Source organism: Mus pahari, chromosome 12, assembly GCF_900095145.1.
Source record: "Mus pahari chromosome 12, PAHARI_EIJ_v1.1, whole genome shotgun sequence".
NCBI lineage: Eukaryota > Metazoa > Chordata > Mammalia > Rodentia > Muridae > Mus > Mus pahari.
Window position 1 is genome coordinate 26,964,764 of NC_034601.1, and position 24,432 is coordinate 26,989,195.

The 24,432-nt window shown below is 48.6% G+C and overlaps 3 protein-coding genes across 3 annotated transcripts; 2 read left to right on the forward strand and 1 right to left on the reverse strand.

Annotated features, from left to right (window-relative positions):
- Positions 1 to 1,014: 1,014 nt before the first annotated feature.
- Positions 1,015 to 11,029, forward strand: Pigz (phosphatidylinositol glycan anchor biosynthesis class Z). Its single transcript, XM_021209395.2, has 3 exons — positions 1,015 to 1,653; positions 7,068 to 7,256; positions 9,203 to 11,029. Exons 2-3 carry the CDS (start codon positions 7,133 to 7,135, stop codon positions 10,759 to 10,761), a joined length of 1,683 nt encoding a protein of 560 aa, XP_021065054.1. The 5' UTR covers positions 1,015 to 1,653; positions 7,068 to 7,132; the 3' UTR covers positions 10,762 to 11,029.
- Positions 11,030 to 12,598: 1,569 nt separating this feature from the next.
- Positions 12,599 to 13,347, reverse strand: Ncbp2as2 (NCBP2 antisense 2 (head to head)). Its single transcript, XM_021209396.1, has one exon. The coding sequence runs from the start codon at positions 13,280 to 13,282 to the stop codon at positions 12,995 to 12,997; it is 288 nt and encodes a 95-aa protein (XP_021065055.1). The 5' UTR covers positions 13,283 to 13,347; the 3' UTR covers positions 12,599 to 12,994.
- Positions 13,348 to 13,371: 24 nt separating this feature from the next.
- On the forward strand, positions 13,372 to 22,236 carry Ncbp2 (nuclear cap binding protein subunit 2). The gene is made up of 4 exons (XM_021209397.2): positions 13,372 to 13,563; positions 18,086 to 18,267; positions 20,146 to 20,284; positions 20,810 to 22,236. Exons 1-4 carry the CDS (start codon positions 13,486 to 13,488, stop codon positions 20,879 to 20,881), a joined length of 471 nt encoding a protein of 156 aa, XP_021065056.1. The 5' UTR covers positions 13,372 to 13,485; the 3' UTR covers positions 20,882 to 22,236.
- Positions 22,237 to 24,432: the final 2,196 nt, after the last annotated feature.

Consider the following 24,432-nt stretch of genomic DNA (forward strand, 5'->3'; position numbering starts at 1 on the left):
CACTGGGGTGGATTTTAAAGGCATGCGCTCCATGAAAAGAGCCAGGCACAGGAGAACACTGGCTGACTGCTTCTATTTAAACAACATTCTGGGGATGACAGGCAACAATACTAGCGATCAGAACAGTGCATATCCGGCAGAGGTCGAAAGGCTGCAACGAGGACAGGAGAGAACTTTTGGAGGGGAGGAGAATGTGGTTTTTGAGCTGGAGCAGTAGCTAGCCCAGCTTTTCATTTGTCAAAAGCCTCGGGACTCAGAGAATATGAATAATGACTGGCATTTGTTGTATGTAAATTAGACCTCCGTACGGTAGTTCTTTGGTTTCTTTGCTGGGTTTTTTGTTTGTTTGTTTGTTTGTTTAATGGGAACCCTGTTGCGGAACACAAGCAGGCGACTCTGACCCAGAACCTTCCAAAATTAGGATTTAGAAGTGGCGAGCTAGCAGGCCTCCTCCCTACCAGTTTAGAGTCAGGTTTAGGGAGACCTCGTGCCGCCAGGGGGCAGTGTCACAGCCCCCAGGCCGCACGTCCCTCCAGCTGTAGGCGGGGATTCTAGGGACCCGGGAAACGACAGGCTCCAGAGTGGTGCATAGATCTGCGGAGGGAGGCTGTGACGCGTCCCTGCGTGGTGAGCACCGCGTCGCGCGGCTCTGCTCTGCGCACCGCCCTCCTCGCTTAGAGCATCGATGCTAGGCCCCCGTCCCGGAAGCCCCCCGCCCTGCCATGCAGGCGTTGCCAGGACTCTCCGACCCTTGGCTCTCTCTCTCCAGCCTGCTGTTGGGCAAATAGCCCGTCTCCGCCTGCATCACGCACAAAGGAACAGACCGGACTGTTGTCAGCATGAAAGGCGCTGCCCCTGACAGCTGCCTGGAGTGTCAGCATCCCGGGAGAACCGAACCAGCGGCCGAAGGGCCACATCCAAAGTCCCACTGTGCAAGAAAGCAGGGCGTGGCTGCCCCTAGGCGATCGCCCTGACTCAGGAACCTCCATCGCTGTCACTTTGGTTTGGTTTGAGTGGGATTTGCTTTTCTTAGAGGGTAAAGAAGAGCACACATGCCAGGCTAGCTCTGTGCCACGGAGCACACCCCCCGGCCCAGGGTGAATGTTTCGAACGACAAAAGGTGTGTGACCAAGAGCTGGTGTGGTGGCGCACGCCTGTTAACCAGCTTTCGGGAGGGTGAGCAGGAGAAAGGCAAGTTCGAGGCCATCAGCCCCGTTTCAAAACAAGCAAACAAAAGGAAAATCGAGAACCGCTTTGGCGTAACTGTGCTAGTACTAAAAAGGGAAGCTTATGGCGCATAGATTTACAAGGAGGGAACCACAGAATGCACTCACAGAAAGGCAAAGTAGAATTAGTCACTGCCCGGTGCGGGTCCCTCTGGAGTCCCCACCACGACCACTGCAGACTGCGGGACTGGGGGCGGGGGCACGCACAAATGTCCCCATCCTTCTCCGCTCGCGTAAGCTAGTTCTGCTTGATCCCTTGGCCTAATTCCCTGGTTGAAGTCCAGAGCCGGCTGTGGAGAGGGAACGCCATCGCCCCACCCCGCCCTGCAGCCCTCTGTCCCGCAGGCGCAGGGCGTTAGGGCCTCCGGTGCAGGCTTTCGCTCCAGGCGACCCCGGTAGCCAGCGCGGCAGGTGCAGCACCGCTCGGGTGAGTCAGATCCAGCCTGGGAAAGTGGCTGGGGACGGGATGAGGGTGCAAAGGAGCAGGCACCGGTGTCCACCTTTTTCTTTGCCCCGGAGCCTGCAGACCCGCAGGAGAGCTGAGGCTCTCGCCCGCAGCTGTCCCCAAACTGCTCTCCAGGCTATAAGAGCAGTGACCAGCAAGGATCTAGGGGAGACAGGAGGACTCGTGATGACATTTTCCAGGGAAGGGAGGCTCAGGGTACTTTCCAATTAAGAGCACTGGCTTTGGGTCCAAACAGAAAGGCCTAGGTTTTCGTACTCTCCGGTTACCAGACTTGCCTAGGAAGCCGGGGCTCCTAGGCCATTCCACAGACACAGTGGGGTTCAGTGTCTCCGTCTATAACACAGCAGCAAGGTCCCATAAATTTAAAAACGCGGCAAAGTGTGGGGAAAGATGTCTATGTACACTGAGTGATCCCCTAATTTTAGCCAGGAAAGTCAAATCAAGTCTGCCTTTCCCGCTGGCAGTATGAGACCCCGGGGGTCCCATGAGGGCAAGAACAAGGGAAAGGGGACCCTGTGGGCCTGCGCAAAGCTTCTTTGTTGGTGGTCATGTAGGCCTTTGTAACATGCATCATCATGGCAGGGACAATTGCTGTTTTCTGTAAAGAGGAGGTCCTCCCCATGTCCTCAAATGTCACTCCTCTCCAGACGCCTTTACCTCAAACTATTGAAAATCTCTGTCAAGGTGGCCAGGGCCTTGAATCTTCCCAGTATAAAGTGGAGTTTTCATTATCTGGCCTGGAACTTCGAGGGTCCGGAGAGTTAAATGATATGCTCCGGTCAAAGGGACTCGTCACTCTCTTCCACTGTTAAACACTGATGTGTTTAACGCTGGATGTTGTATTTCATGTTAATCAAAGAACAGACATGTCCCCTCTGGCAACCAAAAAAGGAGGCAGCCGACCCTAATCTTGCAGTGCTTTAAAGGTAGAGCCCCTGCACAGCTCAGTGTAACTTCAGGGTTTAAGGCGAGGGTGAACGAAATGCCAGGCAAAAGGAACATGGATTTAGGAGTTATTCTCATCCTATGTCCGATATGGATCCTGGAAACAGAGATTCCTGGCCTTGTCGGAGCAGGAGCACAGGGTGGTCGTGCTGGGGTTCTCCCACGGGCGGGCGTTAACAATTCCATCAAACGCTAAGTCCAGGAGGGGGGTGGGTCCTAAGGATCTCCGCACATCCCATTGGCCAGGACCCGGCGGCTCTGTCAGGAAGAAGCTTCAGTTTGAAGGACTTTCCTTGGGCTGAGCCACACAGGATTGCAGCCCCCAGAGCGGGTATGGTGCTGTGCACGTTGGGCATCTGAGAAACACTAGTCACCAGGAAGCAGACCCAGTCCCTGACTCAGCTGGCATTCCCTTGCTTCCTCTCTTCTCCCGTCCCACAGATGTGACCTCTTCCCCAGCCTCCCCCAATTCCTGTGCCACCGCCCGCGTTGTGGTTCCCGCATGCTGTACCCCTGCCACGGACGTGGTTCCTCCCTGATGCCTGCCCCTCACCATGGCACGCCGGTAGTCCCCAACTTCTTGGTCATCACGTCCACTCCCCCACCCCATAGTCTCGTCTCTACATCCTGGGAGCGGTCCCTTTAACCCAACATGTCCCCTCTGCTCTCTGGGAGACTCTCCCGAGCTCAGGGCAGCTGTGTGTTCATTTGCTTGAACCAGGAGTCTAACTCCGGTAGGGTGGTTTGCCATGCCTCCGGCGTTGGCTCCGCCCCTTTGGATGTCCGCGGGAGACCTCTAAGACCACCTCTGTGACCTGACATAGACAGTTCGTGCAAGCCGTGCAAGCCGCTGAGCAAGCAGGAAGCTCATTTACAACTGAGATAAAAATTGGGGTTTTGAAACTGAATGCTGAGTCCGGGGCCAGCCTGGTCTACAGAGTGAGTTCCAGGACAGCCAGGGCTACACAGAGAAACCCCATCTCGAAAACAAAACAAACAAACAAAAACCCGAAACTAAATGCTGTCACACTACCAACAAGTAACAGAGGAGGGACTCGAACCCCAAGTTGCTCAATCCCACAGCTGCCTTTAACCTCCATGCTATCAAACAAATAATGGCAGCAATGGTAAGCAAAAACCTTTTGAGAAATGGTTCAGAATAGAAGGGCTATTTAAAAACAAAAATGGCACAGCTGTAGCACCAAATTTTACTGAAAAGAAGGGCTTAAAGGAAGCAATCCAGACCCTGGGCTGTGCCCAACCTCTGAGCACAGGGATCTGGTCTCCAGCTACAGTGGAGACGAGGACACTGCCAGGGAGCAGAGAGGTGAGGGCAAAGAGGTGGCCACGGCCACATTGGTTCATTTCAATCTCTCTCTCCTGGCTGTGTGCAAGGCTGAGATCAGCTACAGACAACCAACCCTAGGGCTTCAACCACCCAAAGCCCCGCACAGTCATCTCCAGGGCCGAGGATCGCCGGCCTCCAAGTATGAGGTTTTAGCCAGATTCAGATGACTCCGCAATGGTGGGATGAAGACTGGGAACCAGTTCTGAGAAATGACTAGAGCAGAGTTGGTCGGGCGTAGTGAGGGATGAGAAGGAAATGAGCCGAGTAGACTCGTTGGGGAAGACGAGGCACTACTGAGCTGGCTGTGCCCAAGGGTGGACCCTTGAGAGCTGCTAGACAGAATACAGGCGCCTCTGGAGACAACCAGATGTGGCCCAAGCCCTTGTTTTGCTACCTTATCAGTTCTGCTAACTAAAGCCAAAAGCCTGTAGCGTCTTTACAAGTCGAAGCTGGAGATAATGGCTCAGTGGTTGAGAGCTCTAGTATTTGTTGCTCTTGCAGAGGACCGTGATGGCTCTAAGTTGGACCTCAGTGGATCCTAGCGGGGCATTACTCGTTGGGGAATATCAGCCCAGCAAGGCAAAGAAATGATGAGTGACCAGATAACTGCCAAAGTATAGTGTACCCAGCACTCACGTGGTGACTCACAATTGTCCATTACTCCAGTTCGGGGGGGATCCTACGCCCTCTTTGGCCTCCATGGGCACTGCATGCACAAGATGCACAGAAACTCGTGAGAACAAAACATCCACACATGTTTTTAAAGGGGGGCAGGGGATGATAACAGGGCTAAAAACTGTGAGAATGAATGAAGGACCAAGCAGGGCGTGAAGGCGTGTACCTGTAGCCCCAGCTAGAGAGCTGAAGCAGGAGCCACCAGAGCCCGGCCTGGACAGTAATGAAACATCATCTCCTAAAACAAACATAAAAGAGATCACTTAAGACTGGGGGCAACTGGACGTAGTGGCGCACGCCTTTAATCCCAGCACTCGGGAGGCAGAGGCAGACGGATTTCTGAGTTCAAGGCCAGCCTGGTCTACAAAGTGAGTTCCAGGACAGCCATGGTTATACAGAGAAACCCTGTCTCCAGTTCCAGGGGATTCAACATTCCTCACACAGACAACTGTGTAGGCAAAACACCAATGCACATAAAATAAAAATAAATATATAACTAAACAACAACAAAACAAATAAAAAAAAAAAAAACAGCTGTGGTTTGGGGATAGAGAGGTGGCTCGACCGTTAAGAAGAGCATTGGCTGCTGTTCCAGAGGACCTGGGTGTGAGTCCCAACACCTGCATGGCAACTGTAAATCCAGTTCCGAGAGACCCTGCGCCCTCTTCTGGATTCCATGGATACTGCATGTACATGGCATACAGACACATACGCAGGCAAAATACCAATATACATAAAGTTAAAATAAAGATAAAAGCAGTGGTTACACCTATGTGAATATTCTAAAACCCATTTACATGGGTGAGTTGCACAGACTATTAACTGCATTCCATTAAGACTGAGTTTAAAAGGAGGAGACCGTCTAGCTGAGCATGGTAACACACGCCTTCAGTCCCAGCACTTGGGAGGTAGAGGCAGGACCAGCCTGATTTACAGAGAGGGTCCCAGGACAGCCAGGGCTACACAGGGAAACCCCGTCTCAGGGGAAACATGAAGGAGGAATCAACTTTCTCTAGGAACTGCTGTTTTAGTTCTGCTAAGGAATTGTATCCAGCACCCCGTTCCCAATGGCCTGCTCCACAGGCTCAGATGGATGCCAACATCCCTATTATGGAGGCCCCTCACAATAGTCTGAACGTAATTCTCTATTGTTACAATTCTCTAGCACAGGACAGGTGTGGAGGCAGTAGATCTAGAAGAGCAGAACTTTGCGGTTCTGGGGTTAAACCCAGGGTCCATGCTTGCAAGGCAATCGTCCTCTCGTAAACTACATCCAGAACCCTCAGAAAACATTTGGGACCAGGGTGGTCATAAGTTGCCCATGATAACCCAGAAATTATTGTGTACACCAAGCTGGACTCAGATTTTACAATCCTCCTGCCTCAGCCTTCCAAGTACCTAGTAAATCTCAGTATAGGGCATCTCCTCCCCTTGTCCGTCTCTCGGGCTTTGCAGGGAGGGGCAGTGGCTGCTTCCTGAAGGAGGTGGGGGTTTTCCTAGAAACCACCCTTCCCCACAGCTCAGCCTGATACAATTACAGGGATATGTGTAAGGGTGCCACAAGCCATACAGTTGAGCAGCAAGGGTGTTTGTAGGATGTGTGCAAAGGTGTAACTCTCCCAAAGGCTGCGCGTTTACTAGGGAAAGGATAGTGATGTCTGTGCCTGCTCCTGGAGGTGGGGCTCTTCCTGGGAGTGGCACTTTTGGGGATCTCTCCAGCTCCTGCTGGGTAGAGCCCTACCTTTCCTATCAGGTCTGTCTCACACAAGCGTCTTATTTATCTACCCCAGTTTACCAACCTAGCCCTTCTTCTAGCCCTAGCTTTCTTTTTCTACTTATGTATTTTATTATTTTATGTGTATGAATGTTTTGCCTGCATGTGTACCAAGTGCATGCCTGGTGCTGGAGGAAGTCAGAAGAGGTTGTTGGACCCTCTGAGACGGGGTGGTTATAGGGTGGTTGTAAGCCGCCTGTGAATGCTGGGATCCAACCTCGGTCCTTTACAAGAGAAGTGCACCTATCCACCTCTAACATTCATTTTAACTGTAGGTTCTCCTGATCTTTTTGTTTGCCTGAGTGCTGGGATTACTGGGTATACAACCATGTCTCCTCCTCCTCCTCTTCCTCCTCCTCCTCCTCCTCCTCCTCCTCCTCCTCTCCTCGTCCTCCTCCTCCTCTTCTTCTTTCTCCTTCTCTTCCTCTTCCTCCTCCTCTTTTTCCTCCTTCTTCCTTTTTGTATTCTAGGGCAGGCTAGAACTTGGAAATCTTTCTGCATCAATCTCTCAGATGTTGGTGTTCCAGATGTGTACCAATCACATCTTATCATTACCATCTTTACGTTGAGTGTCTTCAGATAGGTTGTAGTATAGTCTGTGTTATAATAACCGCCAAATGTCACTCCCAGCAGATGTAGCTCTCCAGACTGGCACCTGTGAGAACTGTGACAGACTTATCAGTGCCTGACAACCTGATATGACGGTGGCAGCCAGGGTATTCTGGAGTAGCCTCAGCCTGCTTCGTGTCTTATGGTGTCTCCTTCCCCAGACTGGCTACATCCACCCAGATGAATTCTTCCAGTCACCTGAGGTCATGGCAGGTAAAAGGATTGGTAGGAGCGCTCGGCGTTTGGTGGGGAGGGAAATGCATGTGTGGATGCATGAACAGGCAAAGTCCAGAGAGGCTGGGATTAGAACTTGAAGTGGAGAATTCACATTTTTTCTCACCTTCCGGATGATGTTTCTGAAATGCCAGACCTTTCCATGTTTTTCTGCTTGGACCAACAGAACAATGGTTTCCCTCAGGATGTGACTGACGTGATGAAAGTCATAAGGCTGTTTGGTGTAGGCTCAGAAAGAAGGGGCTCCTCCCTTATGACCATGTTTATTAGTCACACATATACACTCTTAGTCTTGATTTTTCTTCTTTTCTTGTTTTTTTAAGACAGTATCTCTATGAAGCCTGGGCTGTCCTGCAGCTCACTATGTAGACCAGGCTAAACTTAAACTCAGTAAGAACATCCCACCTCTGTCTCCTGAGTCCTGCGATTAAAGATTAAAGATGTGCAAACACCATCCAGGCTCACCCTCTTCTTCTTCTTCTTCTTTTTTTTTTTTTAAGATTTATTTATTTATTTATTTATTTATTTATTTAATGTTATGTGAGTACACCATATCTGTCTTCAGACCCACCAGAAGATGGCATCAGACCCCATTACAGATGGCTGTGAGCCACCATGTGGTTGATGTGAATTGAACTCAGGACCTTTNGAAGAGCAGCCAGTACTCTTAACCACTGAGCCATCTTTCCAGCCCTCGCCCTCTTTTTTGAGACAAGTTTTCAGGCAACCCAGGCTGGCTTTGAACTGGCTATCGCCATGAACCCCTGATTCTCTGGCCCCAACTTTTGAAGTGCTGTGGCCACTGGCAGGTACTACCATGCCTGGTTTATGCTGTGCTGGGGAGTGAACCCAGAACTTTGTGCACATGGGGCAGGCTTTTTTTTTTTTTTTTTTTTTTTTTTTTTGAGTCTGGGCTTGCTCTTAAACTCATGACAATCCTCTTAGAAAGCCTTCTGAGTACTGAGAGTCATAACACACACACACACACACACACACACACACACACACACAGTTATACACCTCTATCCCACCGGTCAGAAGATATCACATGACCATATCTAGCCACAAAAACAGCCTGGAGAGAAACATCTTTTTATTCTGGCCATGTGCTGAGCTAACAGACTAAAGGAGAAAAGTTCAGACAGTTGGCTTGTTCTGTTTTTCTTGCTTGTTTGAGACAGTACCTCTCTCTAGAGCTAAGGCTGGCCTCAAACTCACTGTGTAGCCCAGGCTGACCTCAAACTTTTAGCAGTCCTCCTGACTTAGCAATGCCCCCACCAAATGTTACAAGTGCCCACCAGCACACTCGGCTTGAGGACAGGAAGTACGCCTGGGAGACCTTCACCTAACTCTGCCACAGGGTTCAGCAGGTAGATTTGAACTGTCAGTTGGAATATTCCATCTCCTTTCCTGTATTCATTTTGAGATAAGTCTCTCCCACACGGTGTAGGCTAGTCACAAACTCATGATATAACCTAAAATTCTTGATCCTCCAACCTCCGTCTCTCAAGCCCTGGCATTCCAGGCATGTGCCAGCATCCCTGCCTTCCAAGCTCATTCTTGTTGGCAGAATGGAATCCATTTAAGGGAACAGCGTTCGTCCTTTCCCTGATGTTAGCCCTCTCATCCTTAAGCTAGCTGAAACACATAAAATCCTTTTCCTGTTTTGTGTCTTTGCCTGTCTCCTCTGCATCCAGGCGGAAGCTCTCTGCTGTTAAAAGAGCTGGGGAGAGAGGACAGGCCACCTGAGACTCTCCCACACAAAGTAGCTCATTGAAGAGCAGTAAAACCCAAGCGGCGCGATGCCGGGGATTGTGCGGGAAGTGTCCACCAGGGGGCCTTGCAATCCTGCTGATAACCCAGAACGCGAGAGCCCGCACAAGCCTAAGCTTGGAAATGGCTCACCCCTGCCTCTCTCTCTGCAGAGGACATCCTGGGTGTGCAGGCTTCACGGCCCTGGGAATTTTACCCCAGCAGCTCCTGCCGCACTGTGGTCTTCCCACTGCTGACCTCTGGCTCTACCTTCTGGTTGCTCAGGCTCTGGGAAGAGCTGGGGCTCTGGCCTGGTCTGGTGAGTGGCTACATGCTGCTGGTGGGGCCCCGATTCCTTCTCACCACCCTCTCCTTTGCCCTGGACTGGGCTGTCTACGATCTGGCCCCGCTGTGGGGGGCAGATCGTTGGAATGCCTTGTGCCTGCTGTCTGGTTCCTATGTCACCCTGGTTTTCTACACAAGAACCTTCTCCAACACCATCGAGGGACTGCTCTTCACCTGGCTGCTGGTGCTGGTGTCCCCTGGTGTGGTAAGGAGTCCCACATCAAAGAAGCCTACCCCAGGTCCACAGTGGCACGGATATCTTCTTGGTGCCATCGTGGCTGCTGGCTTCTTCAACCGGCCAACCTTTCTAGCCTTTGCTCTGGCCCCCCTCTCTCTCTGGGGCATCCACAGAGCTTCAGAACTTGGTGGTATCAAGGCCCTGATCCAGGAGGCCCTGGTGCTGTTGCCAGGGGCCGCTCTTGCCGCAGTGCTGTGTGTAGCCACGGACAGCTGGTACTTCTCCAGCCTCTCGAGATCCACGGGCGTCTTTCTCACACCCGTCAACTTCTTGTACTACAACCTGGACCCCCAAAACCTTGCAAGGCACGGCACACACGCACGGCTCACTCACCTGGCAGTCAATGGCTTCCTGCTCTTTGGGGTGTTGCATGCTCAAGCTCTGCAGGCTGCATGGCAACAACTCCACGCCTGCCTCCGTGCATTCCCCCAGTCAGGCCTCTTGAGGGTGCTGGGTGCCCGGGGTCTGTTGTCTAGCTCCAAGTCTTATCTCCTTCTCCTCTACTTTACACCCCTGCTCCTGCTTTCTGCCTTCAGCCACCAAGAGGCTAGATTTCTGATTCCTCTCCTAGTCCCTCTAGTCTTGCTGTGCAGTCCACAAACCCAACCTATACCCTGGAAGGGTACCCTGGTCCTCTTCAACATCCTGGGTGCTCTCATCTTTGGCTGCCTGCATCAGGGAGGTTTGGTACCCGGCCTGAAGTACCTGGAGCAGGTAGTCCACGCGCCTGACCTCTCAGGCACGACCACCCACTACACACTTCTCTTCACACACACCTACATGCCTCCCCAGCACCTCTTACACCTCTCAGGCCTGGGATCACCCGTGGAGGTGGTAGACATGGGTGGGGCTGAGGACGGGGTCCTGTGTCAAGCCCTGAACAACTTTAGCAGACAACCTGCCTGCCAACTGGCTGGTGGGCTGTGGCCCTGCCGACTCTTTGTGGTAACTCCTGGGACCAACAGGCACGCTCTGGAGAAGTGCCGTTTCCCCCTCAAGAATGAGACTCTCTTGTTTCCCCACTTGACCCTGGAGGACCCTCCAGCCCTGTCCTCTCTGCTCAGTGGGGCTTGGAGGAAACACCTTAGTCTTCACATCATAGAACTGGAGAAGCCTGTTATGACAAAGCAGCCCAAGGTTCAGCCATAGAAGCCACTCCACCTTCTACACAGGCTGCTGGGCTGGGACACTGGAACAGGATCTCCACTGCTCTCTCTTCTGGGCACAGCCTAAGGTTGTTTTAGGGGAGCCCACATTCCTTCCCCTTAGACAACCAAAGATCTGACCAGTCACGGTCCCAATGCCAAGGTCCCCAAAGTAACCTAACATAGCCACTGTCACCTGTCTGCTTCTATGCCGTTATTTCCCATCACTGTCATGTTTAAAATATATAGTAGCACCTGGTTATGAAAGACAATCAACTGCTGCCGACATTCCTGAGTGGCCTCCCCCAAATTTTCCACAATGCCTGACTTCCTGCTACTATGACGATCATTTGACTTCCAATCAGGCTTTCCAGAGAGACAGAGACAAAGTGTGGTGAAGTAGACAGCGGGTGGCTCACATTCAGTTCTAGCCAGTCTTCGACTCACATAAGAAAGAGCCTTTCACTCAGCCAACCTACCACCCATCTTACAGCAGATCAGAGAGTCCAAAGATCGGTGTCATTCCCAGGGCCCACAGCACATGTCCCCTTGGCTGATAAACATGTCTCTATAAGGCTCTTTAACTAGGAAGCAGTAGCTGTCTGTTTCATGGCACTTCGTTGCCTGTGGACTCAGTGTTTGGCTGTTACCAAAACAGCCATTCTAGAAAGTGTCCCCCTATCCTCTCCCACTCCTTGTCCTGAGTGGTGGTGGGATTCCCCAGCCATTCTCCCAAAGGAAAGACTGGGGGATACAGCTCAGTGGTAGCCTGCCTGCTTAGCATGCTCAAGGCTGTCGGCATATTCCCCAGCTCTGAGAAAAAAATAATCATTCTCCCAGAATAAGAAACTTTTCAGCACTGCTGGAGGCCCTCTCAGCCTGCCCCAGTGGGAACTGAGAACAGACTGCTCAGAATCTGGAACCCAGTCTAAAACCTTTCCAATAGCTTCAAGTCTTGTAGATACTAAGATTAACTGAGTAGCCTAAATACAAAGGTCCAGAAATTGGGCTTAGAGTCTCAAAATGACAAGGCAGGATACATGCATGGATTAATGTCTTAGTCAGGGTTTCTTTTCCTGCACAAACATCATGACCAAGAAGCAAGTTGGGGAGGAAAAGTTTATTCAGCTTACACTTCCACATTTCTGTTCATCACCAAAGGAAGTCAGGACTGGAACTCAAGCAGGTCAGGAAGCAGGAGCTGATGCAGAGGCCATGGAGGGATGTTTCTTACTGGCTTGCTTCCCCTGCCTTGTTCAGCTTGCTTTTTTATAGAACTCAAGACTACCAGCCCAGAGATGGCACCACTCACAAGGGGCCCTCCCCCCTTGATCACCAATGGAGAAAATGCCTTACAGCTAGATCTCATGGAGACATTTCCTCAACTGAAGCTCCTTTCTGTGTGATAACTCCAGCCTGTGCCAAGTTGACACACAAAACCAGTTGGTGCAATTACTAATCACAGTTCAGTTAGCTGACCATAGTGAGAACCCCAAACCGACCCTCAAAATGGGGAAGAAGAAAATAAAATGATCCCATGTGCTATGTGATCAGCGGCCTTAATGCTTAGTGGTGAAAGAAAGGGCAGTTCCTGAGCAGGATAAAAGCCATAAAGTGGAGGGAGTGATCAACAGTCCCTGGGCTCACCACACTCTGCAAGGCTTTAGGCTACTTGGAAAGTGGCCTCCATTTCTTCACAGAATGGGATTTTAAGCCTCAAGCCACACAGATCGCGAAAGCAAATATCAACACAGACGCTTAACGTGTTAACTATCTTTAGCAAGATCTTACAGGCCCCCGCATTTCACCTTGTCTGAGAAATACAGCATTCAGACTATTAATCAGCTTACACATTTAATGAAAGATTTTGGCAACCTCGGGGTTGTCGTTCCATCTACAAGCTCCCCCGGTATTCTCCTGCACCAGTGCAGATGCAGCAGCAGGAATTCAGCTTCAGTCCTGCTTGCAGACGGCAGGCTTGCTTTCTGGTTGTTGGTCCATGGCTCTCAGTCGTGCTATGTTATGGTCTAGATTCTCTATCACCGGTGGGCCTCGAGGTCTTTCCGTCTGCAGGACTACCGGGCACGCGTCCCTTTGACTTCAGGCATCTGTAGGACAATCCGAGTTAGGATTCGAAGCAGCGTAGCGTCCTGGAGATGGCTCGTGACTGCCGAGGTCGGTGTAGATGACTGAAGGGACGCGTCCGTGACCTCGGCCGGGGAGGGTCCAGTCCGTGCTTACGCTTTGGCGCCCGGACCCTTCTGCTGCCCTGAACGCTCCCGGACGCCACGGCGGAGTTCCTCGGTGAAAGTGTCCTTGAACCTCGCGGCGCGGCGACGCAGGGCACCCGGGGGCTGATCCGCGAGGGCGCGCAGGCGGCGGGCTGCATCGTGGCCGCGCAGCTGCAGCTGCAGCAGCGCGAAGGCTGTGAGCTGCGCCGCCCGCCGGATGGGCCGCGACTCGGCCAGCCGCTCCACCAGCTGCGGGCTGTGCAGCAGGGCCGCCAGCAGCCGCCGGAGGACCATGGCTCTCCGCGCGGCGCGGAACCCGACGCTCGCTGCCCTCGCCTTCCGGCCGGCCACGCCCGACGACGGACCAGCCGGCGCGCCATGATGACGACACGGCCGGCCCCCGGGGTTCTGGAGCACGCCACCCGCATTTCCGTTTCCGCCGCCCGCCGCCTGGTTCTCCCGGCCCGGGGCCGCGACGGGTTTGGTGTTTCTGCATCATGTCGGGTGGCTTACTGAAGGCGCTGCGCAGCGACTCCTACGTGGAACTCAGCGAGTACCGGGACCAGCACTTCCGGGTGAGGCGGGCCGGGCCGGGCCGCGAGATGGGCAGCCCTTGGGCTGGAAGGCGGAGAGACGGTTTACACTCGTCTTACTCCGTCTTCCATCCCGATCTGCTGGGGCCCAAAATGCGAATGGGGTCCGAGCGGGGTTTGGATGTCACTGAAGCCACTTCATCTCCCAGGGCATCCGAGACTTGACTTCCACAGGTCCTTGCAGCACCCGGGGAGATGTGGCGGCGACCCCTGTCTGATGGGCTCGTCTTACTTGGGAAAGGGACTGTAATGAGCAGGGATCCCTGTGGCGACTGACCAGGCACTAGAGCGGATTTTGTTTTTAGTCAACCAAACACTGCCCTCTGGTACTGCGGCCCTTTCTGCTGTAAGACAGTCCTACAAAAAGTTGGCAGTAAGTGGGAGACTTAGAGTGGAGTCCCTGTTTGTGGCAGTCTGACGGGCATGGGGACAGGCCACACGAGTCGCTTTAAGGTTGTCTGGATGACAAAATCCAGTGGCTGAAGAGGAGCCCTGTCTCGGAAAACAAACAAATAAACAAAAACAAAAAGAAATTTAGTCAGTCAAATTTTAAAATGTTTGCTGTGTGTCTGTTAAGAGTTTCCGTCAACGGTTCTCATTACTTTGAACAGTTCCACATCAATAACTAAACGGTTTGAATTTAAAGCACACTGAAAGATTAAAACCAGGGGAGGAGTCATTCATTTGCTGCCAAAAGCCTGTAACTCGGGGCTGGAGAGATGGCTCAGCGGTTAAGAGCACTGACTGCTTTTCCAGAGGACACTGAAGACAGCTACAGTGTACTCATATACATAAAAAGCCTATAATTCTCTTCAGATAGTAATGTCATGTACGTTTTCTAGTGTATTCTAAATGCAGTGTGTCAGTGCTGTGTTAAGTGTGAAATTAAGTTACAGTGAAGTTATCGACTCTGCATTTTACTTGTATATGAGGAAAGAGCGGCAGTACAAATTGCATCCGATAGCCAGGGGAGGTGCTGGACATCTGTAGTCCTAGCAGAAATGTCACAAGGTTGAGATCAGCCTGCTCAGGTAAAAAGTAGCTGTTTCCTCTAAAGTTCTAAAACCTTGTTTTTTGTTCTTTGTGTGTGTGTGTGTGGGGGGGTGTTTGTTCTCAAGACAGGGTTTCTCTGTGTAGCCCTGGATGTCCTGGAACTCACTCTGTAGACCAGGCTGGCCTCCAACTCAGAAATCCACCTGCCTCTGCCTCCCAAGTGCTGGAATTAAAGGCGTGCGCCACCACTGCCCGGCTTTTTGTTTTTGCTTTTGTTTTTTTAACACAATGTCTGTTGGTCCATAGACTTCACCTTATTAGTCCTCTAGCAGTCTTAAGACAGTGTGGCAGTGGGGATACGACCAAAGTTTTGTTTCTATTTTATTTTATTATGTTGTTGTTTTGTTGTTTTGTTGTTGTTGTTTGAGACAAGGTCTTAACTATACTGCCTTAGCTGACCTGGAACTCACCATGTAAAACAGGCTGGCTTTGAACTCACCAGAGGTCCACCTGCTTCTGCCTCCGAAGTGCTGGGATTAAAGGCGTGCACCACCATGCTTAGCCCAAGACTGAGTTTGAATTCTGGCTGAAGCTACTATATAGTGTTTCACCCTAGGAGACTCAACTGTTTTTCCTCATGTGTAAAATGGGAATGATACATCAGGACCTACCTCATAATAGTTCTTAGAATGAAATAAAACTCTCAGACCTGCAGTCCTTTGAGCTTCCCCAGGGGCAGACAGAAGTATTATTTTCTTGTGTATAGCTGCATGTTCTTGGTTTTTCAAATTGTAACTTGGAGGGCTGGAGGGCTGGCTCAGGAGTTAGCACAGGCTGCTCTTCTGGAGGACTTGGAGCCAGTTCCCAGCACCCACATGATGTCTCGCGACGTCTGTAACTCCAGTTCCAGGGCACTGGTGCCCTCTTCTGGTTTCTGAAAGCACTGGGCTGGCACGTGGTGCACAGAGAAGCAGGCAAAACACCCATACACATAAAATAATCAACTCAAACCAAACAATTGTAACTTGGGAGGTGGTGTGATGGCCCGTGCCTGCTATCGAGGCATTTGGGGGAGAAGGCAGTAAGACTATCAGGAATTTGAAAGCAGCTTAGACTATGTGGTCCTGTCTCAAAACAAAAACAAAACCCCAAAACCGAAACAGAACAGTTGGGCTGAGTAGACATAGCTCAGTAGATAGAATGCTTGCCTTGCATGTGTGAACCCTTGGGTGGATCTTGAGCTGTACATAAACCCAGAGTGGTGGCGAACGCCTGTAACCCCAATACTTGGAAGGTAGAGGTCGGAGGATCAGAAGTTCAATGTCATCCTTGGTTACATAGTAAATTCAGTGCAACCAAAGCTACATGAAATCCTGTCTCAAAAACCAGAGGCTGAACAGATGGCTCAAGTACTACTCTACCAGAGGACCCCTGTTCAGTTCCTAGTGCATTGGGTATCTTACAACCAGTTTCAGGGACTCTGATACCTCTGGCCACCAAGGGCTTACAACATTCTGGTGTGCACAACCCCCCCCCCACACACACACACAGAAATGAACTAACTTAAAAAATAAAACTACAGAGCTGGAGATAAGCTGGGACAAGCTGTGGTGAAATACGCCAGACTCTTACGTTTCCCTTCGGTGTTTCCGTGTTTTTCTAATCTACTACTAAATGCGCTCACTAAAGCCTGCTGTCCTGAGTCTGTGCTGCAGAGCATTCAGAGATAATCAGGGAACTGGATCAGCATTACTAAGGAATACTAAATGAAAACTGGGACCTCTCAGCCACTTTCTAGGCTGGATTCCATCAGCTGGTTAATGTCTGCACCCTCACACTAGGGTAACCGTGTATGATTGGTTGGCAGGTCTGTTAATCACATCTGTAGGTATATCTATGTCCTTTCTGGTCGAAATACTAAAAGCCACCACCCTTTTTGTAAAGACATCTAAGATACCATACTAAATGAGTGTGGTGGTTCATGTGTGTGGTTACAGCATCAGGAGGCTGAAGCAGGATGTTCAAAGGTCAAGACCAATCTAGGCTTCAATCTAAGGCCCTAAAGAAAAAAGAGGGGGCCTGGGGCTGGTTATTTTGCATGCTCCCTTGAGTTTGTTTCCCATCACCACAGATACCATGTCTAGGCCACAATGAACCATCTTCTCCCTGAGGATTAGTCAGGTGTGTTGGTTGAAGCCCTCTTAAACTCTTATCTCCAGCTCTTTGTCTTCTTCCTGTCTTTAATAGAAAGTGACTCTTTGTGGACTTGGTGGTGCACACCTCTAATCCCAGCACTCAGAACCCTTGAGGCAGATGAGCCTCTTGAGTTTTAGACCAGCCAAAGCTACACAGTCCTCTAAGGAATCACTAACCTTGCCGGGCGTGGTGGCGCAGGCCCTCAATCCCAGCACTCGGGAGGGAGAGGCAGGCAGATTTCTGAGTTCGAGGCCAGCCTCGAAAAAAGTGAGTTCCAGGACAGCCAGGGCTATACAGAGAAACCCTGTCTCAGACCCCCCCCCCCAAAAAAAAAAAGGAATCACTAACCTCTCTCTTACATGGAACAAAAACATGAGCATGCAAATCACCCAGCAGTTTGTGCTATGAATAGGCTGTGGGGAGTTACAAGGTTACTTTGTGCTATATAGGGTAAGGGGCCTTTCTGCTATGTTCCGTCAAAGGTAGAATTTAAACTTGGGCCATTAGAGAAGGGTCCAATGCTGAGGGCATGCACTGCTTGCATGTATGACTTTATACCATGTACATGCCTGGTGACCAACCACAAAAGGAAGGAGAGGGCAGCGAATCCCCTAGGACTGGAGTTATTGAGAGTTAGAAGCTGCAGCGTGGGTAATGGGAATTGAACCAGTGTCCTCCAGAATAGTCAGCCTCTTAGCCTATAGGCCATCTCCATCCACCCCACCTCCCCGGCCCACCAACCTCTGCAGCCCAGAAGACCATGTCAGGAATCAGGATGATGAGAGATGTTCACTTCCTAATCAGAATGATTCCCACAATTAGACTTAGGAATGCGACTTTAAGCAAGGCTGTGCATTGTTAGTTTTCAGATTTGTTCATTGCTCATGTAATACTTGTTAAGAGGGGACAGGAAACTTCAGAAACTGGTTCTTACTTTTTTTTTTTAAAGATTTATTATTATAAATAAGTACACTGTAGCTTTTTTCAGACACATCTGAAGAGGGCCACCATGTGGCTGCTGGGATTTGAACTCAGGACCTTCATAACCAGTCAGTGCTCATAACCACAGAGCCATCTCTCCAGCCCCTGGTTCTTACTTTTAACCTGAGGGTTTACTCAGGCGTCTGCTCGGCACTCCACCTGCCTCCTGTAGGAGGTGCTGGGATTAAGGGTGTATGCTATCACACCCAGCTTCTGGGTGGATTCCAGGGGTCAGGCTTGGCAGACGTGCACAGCTGGTGCCTTGGTGGCTGGGAATTCTCTATCTCCAGCCCTTAACTGCAGTGTTTAACTTCGTCTCTATTTGAATTTCCAGGGCGACAATGAAGAACAAGAAAAATTACTGAAGAAAAGCTGTACATTGTATGTTGGAAATCTTTCCTTTTATACAACTGAAGAACAGATTTATGAACTCTTCAGCAAAAGTGGTGATATAAAGAAGATCATCATGGGTCTGGATAAGATGAAGAAAACAGCATGTGGATTCTGTTTTGTGGAGTATCCTTCTCTGGCATCTAATCTAATGTAGCTGTTGAGTTCAGAACAGAACTCGAGGGCTCGAGTACCCGTCTTTTTGTTTTGAGACAGGGTCTCATTTCATGGCCCTGGCTAGCCTGAACTCCAGCCATCTACCTGTCCCTGCCTCCTGGTGTTAGGACTGAAGGTGGTTCAGTTAAGGTATTAACTTGTTACAATCTCCCTCCTTCCTATGAGTCCTGTGCCTTTAATCCCTTTAATCCTATGCCTTAAGGGGCAGGTGGATCTCTGTGGGTTGGAGCTCAGCCTGATCTACACAGTAAGTTCCAGAATAGCCAGAGCTGCATAGTGAGAATACGACCTGAGTAAGTAGGGATTGCAGGACACAGCTGATAAGACTGTGCATTGATGAGACATCTGGCTGCCCTCGACAGTGAACACTGGAACGTCATCTTCAGCCTCTGGTCCAGATTTTCTGATAGACCTTATATGAATTGAGAATTATGAAGGAGAGACTCTGTCTCCAAAATAAATAATAATAATAATAAAAGGGATGGACTCTCACATTGCTCAGACTAGGTCTAAACTCCTGGGCTCAGCCCTCTAGGCAGCCTAGGATACAGACCCACACCACCACAATTTTGGTGTCTGGAGTCAAAAACACTTCCTTCATTCCTCCCCTCGACATAAAGGATCAACTAGATTTCCAGAGTTTTGAATCCTAGGAGCAGTAGCATAGAAGAGCACACAGGGGACACTGGGAGGACAACAAAGAGCCCTGTAAGAACCAGAGTGTTTGCATTTGCCCTGCAAGTCACAGATCAGAATTCATGATCAGTACACAGAAGTACTGTACACAGCCTATTGCTCACTGCTCCTGCTCTGTTAAGCATTCATGCAGCAGAAAGTCACCAAGTGCCTGCTGCTTACAAGGCACTGTGTCGGACACTGTGGGTGGTACTGTGTGTCATTCCACCAAATGTTTCCCTTTCTAGACCAGCAAGTTCAGCTGCTGATTATAATTGCTTGAGACTGTAATCAAGATTATTTTATTTATATATGTATAAGCATGTCTCTATGTTTTTGCATGTATGTTGGTAAAGTTTCCTTTTTTTCTTTTAGTGGTTCTTAATTTTTTTTATTATGTTTTTGTGTGAGTTCTTTGCTTGCAGGTATGTCTGTGCACCTTGTGCAAGAGCCCAGGTCCTCAGAAAAGCAGTTGCTCTTAACTGAGCCATCTCTCCAGCCCATTTTGGGTTTGCTATTGTTTTGTTTTGAAACAAAATACAGAATCTTGATATGTAGTCCAGGCTGGACTTAGACTCACAGCAATCCTCCTGCTTCAGCCTCTTGAGCGCTAGGATTATAGACATGAACCACTGTGTTCAACTTTATCATTGTTCTTGCTTAAATATTAACCATATTTTGTGTTTGCAAAAATCAAAACATGGAACAGGGCAGTGGGGGTACACAACTTTAATCCCAGCACCTGGGAGGCAGAGGCAGGCAGATTTCTGAGTTCAAGGCCAGCCTGGTCTACAGAGTGAGTTCTAGGACAGCCAAGATTACACAGAGAAACCCTGTCTCGGAAAACAAAACAAACAAAAAACAAAAACAAAACAACAACAAAATAGCAAAACATGAGCCAAATCATTACTAGAAGATGTATCTAGGCTATGACTGACTCAGGCCTGGGCAGATGTTATTTACCTGTCCTCTACTGCCCAGGAGTAGTGTTGGACCGACTTTGAACTGGCTTCTACAAAATGAATTTCTATGTAAATAACCTGGTTAGGTTAGATTTTCCACTTTTATTTACTTTTATTCATGCATCCTGTGGGTTTGTTGCTTCCTATCTCCAAAATGTTTGTTAGTGTTCCTTAATACTTACACTCTAAGATACTATTCAAGAGCAGATGCGGAGAACGCAATGCGGTACATAAACGGAACTCGTCTGGATGACCGGATCATACGGACAGACTGGGACGCAGGCTTTAAGGAGGGCAGGCAGTATGGACGTGGACGGTCTGGGGGTCAGGTATGCTACAAGGGTACCTGAGCTGAATCTCTGCCTGGGATTCCAGTTACAATACAGGTCTTTCATCAGTTTGTGGTTATTCTTTTGTAAGGAACTTGTGCTTGTTAGTTTTGATAAGGTTTGGGGTGGGGGGCTGGGAGCTTCCTGAGACAAGGTCTTGCCACGCAGCCAAACTGACATCAGACTTGGGATCAGAGTCTCTTGCTTCTGCTTCCTAAATAATGAAATTACAGATGGGTGCACACCAGGCCAGTGACAAGGAAATCTGAGAGTCGGAAATGTTCTGTACATTTCATTAAGTAGTTGTTACTAAACTCATGGTAGGGCCTCCCACCCCACCCCACCCCCGGCCCCGCAACAACGCCTAGAACAGAAGCAAAATGTACTCAAATGAATTTTACTCTAATTTTTTATGTCCTAGTGGTTTGTGGCCACCTGAAACTGGTTAGCTGTGTCTGGTGTGATTGCAGAGGCAGGTCTGTGCATCAGCATTCCACAGCGCTGTTTCTTTTGTTCTCAATTAAGGTTCGGGACGAGTATCGGGAGGACTACGATGCTGGAAGAGGCGGCTATGGGAAACTGGCACAAAAACAGTGAGTGGGGCGAGCCCCAAGTACACAGCTCACAGTCCATCAACACAGTGATGACGCTGGAGAACACTACCCAAGGTCTCCTCAGCGTCTCTGTTGTACTGGAAGCCACCTCTGGTTTTCCTCTGAAATATTAAAAGACAGAACCCAAAGAACGCCTTTAACTCTAGTCTCATTAGGACGTCAAAAAGATCCACCCGGCAACAGACAGAGTCTGTGCTGATTAGGGAGACCGGACAAAACGTCAGAACTGACTTGTATAAGTAGGCAGGTCATCTTCATGGGGCCTATGTAGCTTTGCTCTAACTTAGGAACAGGTGTTTGACAACTGGATTTGCCTTTTATAGTTCAGTATAGTTGGCACCAATCCAGCCTTAAATGGTCCTGGGAGTGCCACCTGCTTCTATGCTTCATGCATCAGGATGCTGTCAGGACTTGGTGTACACTAAATACATTTCTCAAAAGATGCAAATGTTTCACTGAAAATTTAAAACAAAACAAAAACAAAGACCTTGTTATACAGAGAGCCTCCGATATCCTAAGTAGGGAGGACGCGTTCAGCAGGGAAGGGAATGAAAACTCAAATGTTGCCGTGATATGGGAGCTGAGATTGGAACCATTCAATTATTAAATTATTTCTTCCCACTTTCAAAAGGACCTTAGAATAGAGTGGGCTTTAGAAAAGGGCTTCACCCGGGCCTGTAATCCATTACTTGGGAGGCTGAAGCAAGATGATCAAAAGTTAAAGGCCAGCTTAGTGACTGTGTAAGTCTGCCTCAAAATAGAAACTTAAAGGGGCTAGGGAAGGTACTGGATACAGCAGTTAAGGACTTATGTGAGTGTTCCTGGCTTTAATCATTGGGATTAAACAATAAAAAAGTCTGAAAATTGGGAGAGAAAACCTACTCTAGGAACCTCTGTTATAACTGATACACATATTTTTAAGTCTTTTTTTTTTTTTTCCCTGAAATTGTGCTTACTGAGGTCCATGTATTAATAAGAAGTCAGTCTGTGTAGGAGTCTAAAAGAATTTTTTTTTTCATTTTCTTTGTATTATATATGAGTAACTTTTTTGATACAGATACAAGAATAAATCTTTTCATGTTTGTTACTAAAGCAGCTTCTATTCTCGCTAGTTTTCATGGTTGGGTCAGAACATCTCTGACGCTCTATTAAGTGTAGTTTTCTTGGAGCTGTAACAACTGTAATGCCTTGGAAGCCCATTTGCAAACACTCAGTGAGGAGACACTCAAGTTTTAAAATAAAGCTTTTCATACTGTAGCTTGAACTGTTTATCGTACATTCTTTTGTAGTGAAATATAAATCTTCTGTAACAAGTTTCAATAAAGTTAGACCAACTTCTTCTGTGTATATTTCTTTGCCTATAAAGCAGGACATGTTTTGGTGGCCCTCTACTCTGGGAGAGGAAGTGTGGGCACCCTTGCGAAAACAAGACACACTAAGCAATCACTGAACGAGTAGGGCAAAAAGAGGCCAGTTTTTCAGAAGACCTAACTGTAGATGATTAAACAGGAGGGAAATAGGGCTGCATAAGAGGATGTTTCCTGGGCTTGAGGATGCTAATTTTGACAGTCTTTTTTGATTATACCCTTCTTTCCTATGTCAGATTATCTGAACCAAATCTCACTTTAATCAAAGGAAGTGAGATCTCAGAGATACAGGCCAAGTTGGGTGTGGTGACATGTGCTGGTAATCTCTAACGCTAAGCTGAGGGGGAAAGATGGTAGGTTGCCAAGGTTACACAGCAAGAACCTACAAAAGGTATAACCCATCTCTATTCCAAAGAACAGCACCAGCAACAAACTACAGAGAAACAAAAAACAGCCAACAGAGACATGTAGGCGTGTGGATGAAGAGAAGAATAGCCATCCTGGCATCTCGGAGATTAATAGCTTCCTATATATTATTGTAAGCTGAAGTAGAAATTTTGAGACTTGGTTTAGAGCTCTGCCAACCAATATTGTGGCCAGATACCACAAGTGGCTACTTAAAAATAATAAAGTTGGGGCTGGAGCAATATCTTCGTACTTGCTGTCTGCCAGAGGATCTGGGTTCACTTCTCAGCACTCATGTGGTAGCTACAACTATCTGTAACTCTAGTTCTGTGGGAGCCGAGGCCCTCTCTGAGTACTGCATGTACCATGGTACACTTACATGTAGAACACTAATAAGTAAACAGTATCAAATGACTTGGCCGACATTGGTGGTGCACACTTTTGGTCCCACTAGGGATCAATGGGAGGCAGAGGCAGGAGGGTCTAGAGAACAAGTTCCAAGACCTCCAGAACTGCACAAAGAAAAGACAAAACAAATGAACAATTAAAGGTGTGTGTTACCATATGTGGCAATAAAAAGAAAACTGAAGCTTGAGGGGTTCTTTGTCGCTTCAGGCACATTTTTCATATTCAGTAGCTTCACATGGCAAGTGTAGAGGATAAAGTAGAGCAGGCCCAAGAAAGAGCTCCTGCTGCAGTGCAACTCTGTGGGTGGAGCTAAGTAGGGCTTACACAGTGAGCTTTGTCACCACTGGAATGAAGCTAAGAAATCCACCACACAATACACATTATTCAACACAACAGAACACATGTTTATAAAGGCATTTAGTTTATTTTCCAAAAAAATATTTTGCTAGAAGGGTTGAGTACTGACTGTAATTTTACATGATCATAATCTGTTAATAAAATCTGTCTGACCAACAGATCATTCAAGTGGACAACTTGTCTAGGTCTGCTTTTGTAACCCCCAAATACAATAGCATTTCTTGGATGCTATTCCCCAGATCTTAGACATCTACTGGCCAGGAGGCAGAGCCTACCTAGCACATAGCAAAACTATGTACTTTATAATTGTTGATTAACTTGGTCTCTTAACATAATGAAGCACAGCAGATAAATCAGTATATTTCATTGACATTATTAGCTCACTGTCTCTGACCCGCTCAGACCCCCAATGGCTCCTAAGGCAGGGAAGAAGCAGTGAGCCCCAACTGCAGAGGAAAGGAGCAAGTCACAACAGACAAGCACTGGCTGTGTCCCTAGTTAGCTCTGTACTGCTGTATTCCAACCATAAACTCATGATGACCATGTTATTCATATTCAATGGTAAACAGAATATAGTGCAAAGCCAAAAATGTGCTGTGGAGTTATTGGCAGCAACTTCTTTTCTCTTCCTTGAGAGGCCAACTGAAAGTTAAGTCTCCATGATTCTTAAGAAAACTAAAAGATGAATTAAATCTGTATTGATTGCTAGAGGTTTAACAAAAGGAACTACTACTGNAAAAAAGCAACTACAGCCGGGTAAGTTTGCCCANGAGGACNGGGCAGCTTGTTAAAGGCTCATCATATATGAATAGCTCTAAGTTTGTGCAANGCTTACATTCATCCCAGTGACATGAAGTCTGCCAGTACTTTATGGGTATCAAAATTCAGTGCCAAGCCAGTGACAGTAAANCATTTCTGCAAACATCAAAAGATTGTGNAATCTAGGATTTGAAAGCTAAACAGAGGTTTACATGTAATTACANNANNNNAANNANNA

Bases quoted from the DNA above. Each gene is read 5' to 3' on its own strand.
- Pigz (XM_021209395.2), top strand. From the start codon at position 7,133: ATGACGGTGGCAGCCAGGGTATTCTGGAGTAGCCTCAGCCTGCTTCGT. The intron at 7,257-9,202 runs GTAAAAGGATTG...CTCTCTCTGCAG, and splicing joins GTCACCTGAGGTCATGGCAG to AGGACATCCTGGGTGTGCAG.
- Ncbp2as2 (XM_021209396.1), bottom strand. From the start codon at position 13,282: ATGGTCCTCCGGCGGCTGCTGGCGGCCCTGCTGCACAGCCCGCAGCTG.
- Ncbp2 (XM_021209397.2), top strand. From the start codon at position 13,486: ATGTCGGGTGGCTTACTGAAGGCGCTGCGCAGCGACTCCTACGTGGAA. The intron at 18,268-20,145 runs GTATCCTTCTCT...TTACACTCTAAG, and splicing joins TGTGGATTCTGTTTTGTGGA to ATACTATTCAAGAGCAGATG. The intron at 20,285-20,809 runs GTATGCTACAAG...TTCTCAATTAAG, and splicing joins GTGGACGGTCTGGGGGTCAG to GTTCGGGACGAGTATCGGGA.